Source organism: Mytilus trossulus, chromosome 13 (genome assembly GCF_036588685.1).
Source record: "Mytilus trossulus isolate FHL-02 chromosome 13, PNRI_Mtr1.1.1.hap1, whole genome shotgun sequence".
Lineage (NCBI taxonomy): Eukaryota > Metazoa > Mollusca > Bivalvia > Mytilida > Mytilidae > Mytilus > Mytilus trossulus.
Genome location: NC_086385.1, coordinates 54,403,401 through 54,414,737, shown reverse-complemented (window position 1 = coordinate 54,414,737; position 11,337 = coordinate 54,403,401). Strand labels below are relative to the sequence as shown.

Below are 11,337 nucleotides of genomic sequence, written 5' to 3'. Positions count from 1 at the left end.
GGGTTTGGACTCACGATCTCAGTGCTATATGTCTAATAATATAGTGTACGATCTACTAAGATCATAAGGCCATCGAGGCTTAATATAAAAAGCGCGCGATTGTGTAATTGTTACGTTAATTAAACCCAACCACATCTTAATAGCCTGGAACTTCTACAATATTTATTGTCATTTATCTAAGGTGTTATTTTTGCCTGGCAGATTTTTTAAAGCAGACTTAAGCAGCGTCTATAAGACTAAGTCGTAATTAGTCTTCCAATGTTAAGCGTGAAATATATTCTATTTTGTACGTGGACGGCCATACGTATCTATGACTTATGTAATAGTGCTTAAATTTCACTTCACTTAGAGGAGGTTTGAAGTAATATACTGAATTCCTAACGCATTTCAGTCAGGGTTTATTTAAAATTATATACATACCAACTGACTTCTAAATTTTAACAGAGTTGAAATACAATTTAGAATTCTTGAAAAGTGTATTGAGAAGTGGAGATCTAACCTGTTTTTTATCGCATGTTTCGTTATTTACAAAAATACAAACCATGATGGATTTCGTCCTACTGTCCTTTACTCATAAATTTCTGTTCGGAACTTCCACAATTAACCGATTCACTAAAGTTAATACTTTTAACATAATTAATATTTTTCCAATCAAAAACAACAGTAAATGACTTTCTATTTAAAAAAATGTAAAATTTAATATCAGTTTTTAAATGCATTTTAACATGCAGATTCGTCCTAAATATGTATGACATAATTGCCACTGGGCGTTGAGTAAACCGATCATTATTTCTTTTGTCTCATCCCATTTTATTTATACATTAATAATCTTTTCTCCTTGCTATTGCATGGTACAAGTGGGCATTGTATTTTAGGTTCGTTACGAAACTCGTATTTTATAGACAATTTAATGAAATATAAATGATTTATGTTTGGCACTGATAAATCTAAATACTCGAACAAAACAGGCAAAGGCACGGCAATTCTGCTTCTACATGTACGCGCTGACAATTCTGCTTCTACATGTACGCGTTGACAATTCTGCTTCTACATGTACGCGTTGACAATTCTGCTTCTACATGTACGCGTTGACAATTCTGCTTCTACATGTACGCGTTGACAATTCTGCTTCTACATGTACAATTGTACGCGTTGACAATTCTGCTTCTACATGTACGCGTTGACAATTCTGCTTCTACATGTACGCGTTGACAATTCTGCTTCTACATGTACGCGTTGACAATTCTTTCCCTATTCATTATCAGTTTAAAAAATGTTGTTGACCTTCAATATGGATTTCATTGCTCGTGATATAATATTAGTTTATATCGCCCAAGGTTGATATATTTGTCTTTGTTTTGTACAGACTGTATCTAAATATATACAATTTAATTAAAAGGTTCTAATATTTCTTTATATCGAGCTATGTATTGTGTTAGATATACATCCTTCGATTACTTAAAGATTAATACAAACAATCTTGATATATAATATCCGACATAAACAAAATTAGTCATTTTTTTAATGAAAAAAGTCATTTTGTTTACATTGAAACATTTTACAAATGTAACAGCTGACGCCCGCCTCCGCATGACAAATTTTCTCTCGCTGTATTGAAACCACATTAATGGCCTTTGACTGTTTTTTGCGCTTTGGTCAGATAGTTGTTCCTTGGACACATTCCCCGTTTCCATTCTCACCTTTATGTCCATTTGTCATACGCGAACGTGCAGCTTCGTGTATGTGCACTCGTCAAACAAAAAATATTCGATTAAAAAAAAAAAAAAAATTGATTACCAAGAACTATTTTTCATATGTACAATGTATATATCCTACGCAAACAGGACAATAAGAGCATGCCTCATGCAAAATATCGTCTATTTTAAATTTGTAATGAATAGACTATTATATATAATTTTAGAAAATAAATCTTGACAAATACTTTTATATATTAAAATGTCCAACGGAAACGTATTAAGGAGTACGTACAGGTCTTGTACAAACTGGTGTATGTTACAAACTTTGTATTTAATTGCCAATCTGTAAATTTAAGAAAAGGAAATCTATTGTATTTCTACTAAATCGTTACATATATATATATTAATCAAGCATGTGACAACATCTTTATGAACAAAGATAGATTTGTTCTTAAATTGATATAAATCTCATTATTCCGTTTAGTATAAGTATTTAACATCAGATCTAACTGATCCCGTATGGGCAGTACACAAATAATCATTATCAATATCGACATCAGTAACATACACCTGTGTAATAATTAATTTAATTAACCAGGTATTTATTGTTCAGTGTTTACCCATGAAGCATATACTAGTGAAAACTATGTATCGCTTCGTGATTAATTAGAATCAACAGTTGATATGATTTCGCGGAATAAAATCCTTAAAGAACCAATCACGTGATGTCAGAGGCGTACAAAGACTGTCTGATTGACATCTGGGGAAGAAGAGAAATACAATTTTACATCTAATTTTCTGTTTTAGATGACAATGTCACTGTAGCAAACCACGCGAGAGTTCAGTCCTGACGAGATGATGAACTGACTACGGTTGAATACTGTTAAATACTTTTATGGTTTATAATATTAAGTACAACCTCTTTTACGAATTGAAATTGATAGTGAAGATATAACTGTGATTTCATTTGATTAAAAACAATAAAATAGTCTAGTTTAACTTAGCGTTTGGTCCATTAAGAGGAACCGACTTATCAAAACAAATTGAAAAATTGTGCAAAGACATTTTTTTAGGAAGTGTCAGTGGTTTTGGATTTAACAAATAAATAGTATATCTTCTGAGGTTACTTAATTATAACAGATAGTAAACATTATGGACTAGCATTTAATTGTCATCTTCGGAGCAAATTTAAGTGATTATTTAAGGATAAAGGAAGAAAACATGGAAAATACAACGACTCTACTTGATCCTAGGCAGACTTTAGTTTGGGATAATACTTCTTCTAACTCTAGTTCTATTTTCTTTTACCAGGTAAGTTACAATGCGCGTGTGTGTGTATGTGTGTATGTATGTCTTCTGTAGTTCGAGTATTCAATAATCCTCCACTCCGCCTCCTTTGCTCTTTTTGTTATGCCCGACTTATTGGCATTATGTTTTTCTGTCCGTCCGTACGTTCATTTTGTTGTCTGTCCCGCTTAAGGTTTGCGGCTAGGTAGTTTTCGATGGAGGTGAAGTTCAATTAATTTGAAACTCATTACACATGTTTCCTACACAGGCAAAATTTGCTCACATGAATTTCACATGAAATTCACATGAAAAATTTCACGTGAGATTCACCTCAATTGAGCTTATACATGAAACTCACGTGAAAAATTTCATGTGAATTGTGAATTGAGATTCACATGAATCTGATGTGAAATTTTTCACATGAATTTCACGTGAAATTTACCTAAAAAAAATTTAGATGTTATTTGAAATACTTTATTTTAAAAATTCATGTGAATTTCACATAAAAAAAATTAACGTGCTTTTCATGTGAAATTCACATAAGTTTCACATGAGATTCACATGAAACTCACAAAAACTGATTTCACGTGAGTTTCACGTGTAAGCTCGTTTGAGGTGAAATTCATGTGAGATTGATGTGAGTGAAATTTGCCTGCGTAAGGTGTAATATTTATAATTTTAATGCCTAATTAGAGGTTTGATCCCAATTGCATGGGCCACTGAACATGGAATCTGATAGTATGAGTGTGGCATCTGGCCATACTGGTGTACTATGGACTCATTCTTGTTATTTTTATGAATGCTTGCATATTGCCTTGAACTTTCTTTAAGATTGAAATCGGGGATTATGTTTGATCCGACTTTTTTGTTGTTAATTAACTGTTGATCAATATTTAATGCTAAAAATGTAATACTTATATATATGTTATACAATGTAGGTAAAAATGCATACGAAGCATTGAATATGCATGTAAACTATGCCTTTCTTGTACGTCTATTCGTCCGGCTACAAGCCGGACGAATAGTTAAAATCCTCTTTTCGTCCGACCATCCGTCTGCCAATTCGTAAATCTTCAAAATCAATATGAGTGACATGTGACGCAGAAAGTGTGCCGGATGAGGTGTCAGATAACAAACGCGCGTATGCAATGGACGTTTTGTATTTAAAGTTGTCATAAAGAAAACACGAGAGATTGTGATTGCTTTAAACAAATTTCTATAGAAGTGATTCCAGAATAAAAGCGTGTACATGTTAACTGTAAAGAATAAGCCTGAAATCAAAGTGAAATTGATAATTTACCCCCATTTACCTTATTGAGGCAAAACGCATTCAGAAAAATACTATGTCAACCTTACATTGATGTTGTTTTATTTTAAAGTTATACTATAAAGGAGATCTATGAAAATGCAATAATATGTCTGGACTGAGAAACCAGGGTTGGGATATCCCCCCTTTTTTCGGGTGTATATAATATACATTTTTTTTTAAATCTATCGAAACACTATCCTACTATTGGGGACAGGTTACACGTGCCTACTCTTTCCTCTAATTTCCTATGAATTGAAAATCGCCGAACAATTAAAAGGATGAATCGTGCATAATCGTTTCAGGACCTTACAGTAACCAGACTTCACAGAAGCAATAAATTCAGGATCTTTTGGAATCATAGATGTCTAATGAAGCCAATAACCATTGGCCCGACTATTTACCATTATAGGAATTTCATAGACAGAACAACAAAAGAGAGAATCATTTTTGCCCCCACCCCACCCCATCCTCAAGTTCTTTAAAATAAAATATTCTGAATCAAATGTTTAGTTTATTTTATTTTTTTGAATGAGTTCTTTTTCATTAAACGATGTTGGACAATAAATTTTAAAACTACTCATGCTTTATGTATCTCCTTCAAAACCCAATGTTCTATCTTCATCATTATATTTTGGCCGGACGAATAGCGAAAAACCGTAAAAATACTTTTTGTCCGGCTTGCCGAATGAATAGACATTTTTAACTATTTTTCCGGCTAGCCAGACTTATAGCCACTGCCTTTCTTGTATCTTTCCTTATTTCCTGTCTGGTATTGAAAATTTAGGTAGAGTAGTTGATCTTGATTGAAAACCTGTTGGTGACCTTCTGTTGTTGTTTTGTCTATGGTCGGGTTGTTGTCTCTTTGATACATTCCCCATTTCCATTCTCAATTTTATCCATCGTTCAGGTCATTGTTAGTTCCAGTAACAATGAAGAGAAGCTTAAATGTGGAGACAGATTTGTTAATTGTGTGTGTGCGAATGTATTATACCACAGAAGTATTTAATGATTTAATTACTCATTTCAACGGTATCTGTCTTAATGTAAAGTAATGGAAAACGTTCATTATAATGCATAAAAAGAAAATCAAACACGCACTTTACAAAGCTCTAAAGAAACAAATCAACTCTACACAACTTTCTTCGTCTTAAAGTCACAAAGGTTGGAATTTGTTGCTTAATGTCGACAACTTTACTTAAAACTATGTGCAATAAAGAAAACAGACGCCGTTTAAGATCCACAAAGTTGAACGAGCAAACACATAGTGTTATTAACATACTATATAGTAAAAAATCATTTCTGTAGATCACCGAAAGGGGAAGTGGTCTAGAACACAGTATTATTTTATTTAGGGGGTTCACTATACACGCAAATTTTTATTAGTCTTCACTTCAAGGTTAATCGAGCAAATTTTATTTAATAAGGCTTTTTTAATGAACAAAAGAAATAATAAAATATTATTGAAAGTTTGTCTCACTTGTTTTGCAATTATCGCAACGTTAAGTTGTATATGCTTTCTGTAGGACTCCCTAACTACTACTAAATATATTTCACAAAATCATAAACCTGTAAAGTTGATTTTTTTTATTTCTCTAACTTTTACACTATTTTCCTTTTATTTAATCAACGTTTGGTTCGATTGTTTGACCTCAGTTTTTTTTTGGTCAAAATTTGATTATTACGTCGAATTGTCATGCTTTCCTCTCAATTTCCTATTGTGGCTGCATTTGTTTGCAGATCATTTTCAAAGAAGGAATAAATTTGCCTGTATATTGTTTGAATTTTTTTTAGAGAAACAGATTCCACCACAAAATCTCGTGAAATACGATATTTATTTAAAATGCTCGGCATGCCTCAAGTTTTTAATTTTAACTATCTCGAGTGGATAAATATCGTTTCACACTGGAAAAGTGGTTGAATATATTTATTTAACTTTTCCACAAACTGTATGTGCCTGTAAATCAGTGGGTATCCATTTTTTTGTTTGCTGTAGAAAATATTCGTTTTTCATTCATTTATCGATAGTGTGCAAGCTTTTGTCGCAAACACTTTGTCTGACTTGCCAACTGGGTAACAGCGTCACATTGTGTTACCATAGTAAGGAGCCTGTAATTCAGTGGTTGTCGATTGTTTATGTGTTACATATTTGTTTTTCGTTCATTATTTTACATAAATAAGGCCGTTAGTTTTCTCGCTTGAATTGTTTTACATTGTCTTATCGGGGCCTTTTATAGCTGACTATATGCGGTATGGGCTTTGCTCATTGTTGAAGGCCGTACGGTGACCTATAATTGTTAATGTTTGTGTCATTTTGGTCTTTTGTGGATAGTTGTCTCATTGGCAATCATACCGCATCTTCTTTTTTATACTTTGTCAGACTTGCCAACTGGTTAAATGCGTCACATTGTCTTACCATAGTCAATAATCTCTTCATTGTCCTTGATTATAGATTGGTTTGGTTACTTCTTCCTTTTGGGATTTGGTGGGAAAATTTAATTTAATTTTTATTTAATTTATTCATGGTTTAATGAGATTGAAAGCTTATTGAATAATTTTAAAGAAAGAAGATGTGGAATTATTGCTAATAAGATAACTCTACACAAAGACCAAAATGACGCAGAAATTACCAACTGTGGGTCACCGTACGGCCTTCAACAATGAGCAAAACCCATACCGCATAGTCAGCCATAAAAGGCCCCGATAAGGCAATATAAAACAATTTAAACGAGAAAACTAACGACCTTTTTTTTATACCAAAAAAATAACGAAAAACAAATATGTAACACATACAAAAACGACAACCACTGAATTACAGGCTCTTGGCTTGGGACAGGCACATCCATACATAATGTGGCGGGGTTAAACATGTTAGCAGGATCCCAACCCTCCCCTAACCTGGGACAGTGGTATAACAGTACAACATTAGAACGAACTATACAAGTCAGTTGGAAAAGGTTAAATCATCAGATGGACAAAACTACAAGTGTACGTGGCCTGATACTTGTATATCCCAACAACAAAAAGTTACTAGGAACAGATCTATTTTTTTTTTATTTTTTATCTGTCTTTGAGCTGTCGTATCATTTACGTATAACACAAAACACCTTTATGATAATGATCCTAGTTTCACCTTTTCATAAGCTACACGACTTGTGCCACACATGGAGTTTGATCAAACATACCCATCCCGACTTTTGCGGCTTTGAGTTCGGTTCCTGCTGCTTAGGTTTTAGGTATATTTTGTTGGTGCGTTTCTAGCATGTTTTTTTTTCTTCACTTGTATCGATATAGAAAACCTCCTATTTTAGTGTTAATAGTCATATGTTGAGATACTAAAATACTGAATTATACTGACGAAATAAATACTGAATTATACTGACGAAATAAATACTAAATTATACTGACGAAATAAATACTAAATTATACTGACGAAATAAATACTAAATTATACTGACGAAAATCAGAAATAAATACTAAATTATACTGACGAAATAAATACTTAATTATACTGACGAAATAAATACTAAATTATACTGACGAAATAAATACTTAATTATACTGACGAAAATCAGAAATAAATACTAAATTATACTGACGAAATAAATACTAAATTATACTGACGAAATAAATACTAAATTAAACTGACGAAATAAATACTAAATTATACTGACGAAAATCAGAAATAAATACTAAATTATACTGACGAAATAAATACTTAATTATACTGACGAAATAAAAACTAAATTATACAGACGAAATAAATACTTAATTATACTGACGAAATAAATACTAAATTATACTGACGAAATAAATACTAAATTGTACTGACGAAATAAATACTAAATTATACTGACGAAATAGAACGATGTTGATTATGTCGATAAAGAAATCTTTATTTCACCGAAAAGACAGATTTTTCCTAATAGTATGTGCATTAAGAATTAGCAACATTTACAACAACAAAAAAGAATAAACAAAATTTGAATAATTTTACACTAGTAATTTTGGGACCCTTTATAGCTTGTTGTTCGGTGTGAACCAAGGCTCCGTGTTGAAGGCCGTACATTGACCTATAATGGTTTACCTTTTTTTTAATTGTTATTTGGATAAAGAGTTGTCTCATTGGCTCTCACACCGCATCTTCCTATATCTATGTTACACAGATAAACATGAATAATTCATAATCTATATCGTTTGGTTTCATATCTACAGGGGAGGATTTAGAAAGGTTGGACAATAGTAAAATTTATGAAAGACAGTAATTTAAATACAAATTTCTGAATAAACAGGATTATACTGAATCTTAAAAATCAAAGCTTACTATATATATACATGTACATGTATGTGATATCAAGGGGCTTAAACTTTTTTATTTGTTACGGTCTACCAAAATATACCAACGAGTTTTCATATTTCTACCCGTTAAACTTGTTTATTTCCAAAATTTAGCTACTATGAAATCAATAAGATTCGAATTTCGCTCTCTTGAATATTATTATTCTATGCATTCATGAATACAGTGCAAACCAAAAGCATTATCAAACTTTATAAATACAGGAAATATAAAATATTCTACACGACAATAACAAAACCAGCACCTGTTGTTATTTGCTAGTTTTAATGTGGTACCTAACACTACAGGGAGATAACTCTGTAAAATCAGTTAAACGTTTTAATTACGTTGTATTTTTTAATGGAATATTAAGCTTCTCAATGATCAAAATTGGTGTTTGTCAAACTGCTATATAACCAGTGTAATTTTTCTGATAAAACGGTTGGTTCAAATTTTCTATTTTTTTTTTATATTTTTGTCAATGAGTCAAAGTAAATACTTTGTAAAAATTTAAAAAAAAATAAACGAGCCAAATTAATTGTAGTCAAAGTGTTGGGTACCACCTTAATGTTATCTTTTCGAACAATTCCTACATGACTAGTATACGATTTACTTTATTGTGTAATTGTAAATCAGAGAAGTAGCGTAAATGCAGGCCAAACCAATGTTGGTGTGGTGGTCATCTCATACTAAATACAATTTAGATTAAAACTTGGAATATGTAAAAGAAACAACTACGCGTTCAAACAGCAACCAACAGCCGAATGTCGCCAATGTGTCTCTAATGCAGCGAGAAAATCCCGCACCCCGAGGTGGTCCTTATCTGGCGAATATGTCCGTCAAGGTCCTTATTCATGATTCCACATCTGCAAGTATGTTATATAGTGCATTCATTCATTATGTAAATCCAGTGGAAAATATTTCACATATACTAGATGTAAGATCAAATCAATTATAATTACAAGAGGCAGGCCCCGTATTGTTTTGTTTTGTATAATTTGTTGATCGTGTTGAAGGTCAGAAAACAATTGAAATACGAAAGAATGTTAGATAAGGGTAGGCTTTCTCTTTGTAAAAGATTATACGAACTTATAAGAGTTGTTAAAATTGTTCTTTAAGCGTGTAGGTGTAGAGTTAAACGTCATAATCTGATGTGTGAAAGCATGCATAAAGATACATATAACAAAGTCAATGGACCAAAACAAGAACAGGTAAAACTGCCAGACGGGAGTCAATTCAACCAAAGTTCTTCAATTTAGATAACCGTAGCCTTATTAGTATTGTATGTTTTTACCTCATTCATATGTTTTGGAATTTAGTATGACATCCATTTTCACTTAACTATAAAAAAAAAGGAAGATGTTGTATGATTGCCAATGAGACAACTATCCACAAAAGACCAAAATGACACACACATTAACAACTATAGGTAACCGTACGGCCTTCAACAATGAGCAAAGCCCATACCGCATAGTCTGCTACAAAAGGCCCCGATAAGACAATGTAAAACAATTCAAACGATAAAACTAACTAGTATATATTTTTATCTACGGACTAGCTGATGCCTCCATATGCGGGAATTTCTCGCTACGTTGAAGACCCATTGGTTGCCTTCGGCTGTTATCTGCTTCAACTTCGTATTTTATTTGTTAATTTATTTTGTGTGTGTGTGTGTGTTTTATTTAGTCGAGCTTCACTGGTGAGCTTTCAGTAGACAAAACACGTGTCTGGCGGAGAAAATGTTATCCTGGTTTTTATGGTTAGTTGTTTGTTCTTTCTATTGATTCGTCTGATTTATTTTCATTTCCATCAGAAGACATTGTGTTACGGCATCTTTTACAGCAATCTCGAGTTTAGTTTTATTTATGATTGTATTACATCGGCAAACTTGCGTTCAATCGGTTTAAGCTGGGGTCACACATTCACGATTTTTACTGCCGTCCTTGACAGGACCATTCCCGATTAAAATTTGTCAAAAGTCTGATCAAGGTCCTGTGAATCGTGGATGGAAATTCGATTTGTATCTTTCGCCAGGTAAAATTCGACCGAGTCTGTCACGACTGCGTCCCGATTCTACCGAATGTAATCCGACAGAGATCAGATAGTGACAAGACAGTGAACCGACGCTGACGGAAGTTATCCGTTCGAAAACTGTCGACATAATCGGGATGATCAGTTACTGTCGGAACGTAATCCTATCACGGTCCGCTCTATCGCATTGCAAACGGCTTTGTCTGGTCTCAGTCGTATTGTATTCTGTTATTGTCGGGACTTCTCCAGATCATTCCCGTTCCACAGGACACCGTCCCGAATACACAGAACATTGTTAGGAATTCGATCCGATAGAGCAGAACCTGTCACGACATAGGCACGATTGTAATCCGATTAGACAAAATCGGCTGAGTTTCCCCAATGTTACGGGACGCACCTAACTGTCGGGGTGCTTTGCCGAACTATTCGGACCCTTCCCGACCAGTAGGAATCTGTTACGAACTAAAACGACTGCGTTCAGACAATAATAGGACATTCCAGATAATTGAGGATACTAATCCGACTTTTTCACTTTTCGTGTCGTATCGCTGTCTGATCTCAAACGGGAGCAATCATCGGCAATGTGTGAACCCCGCATTAAACTGCGTCATGAAACAATCGGTTCTTACTGTGACATACTAACATTAAAATTGTGACATAGAAAATATGCGAACAAGTGC

The 11,337-nt window shown here is 33.3% G+C and overlaps 1 protein-coding gene across 1 annotated transcript in view; it reads left to right on the top strand.

Annotated features, from left to right (window-relative positions):
- Nucleotides 1-2,350: 2,350 nt before the first annotated feature.
- Nucleotides 2,351-11,337, top strand: part of LOC134694807 (cardioacceleratory peptide receptor-like) — a 64,876-nt gene continuing 55,889 nt past the window's right edge. The window contains exon 1 of the mRNA XM_063555869.1: nt 2,351-3,008. Coding sequence (XP_063411939.1) covers nt 2,919-3,008 — 90 coding nt within the window. The 5' untranslated portion in view covers nt 2,351-2,918. The remainder of the gene's footprint in view (nt 3,009-11,337) is intronic.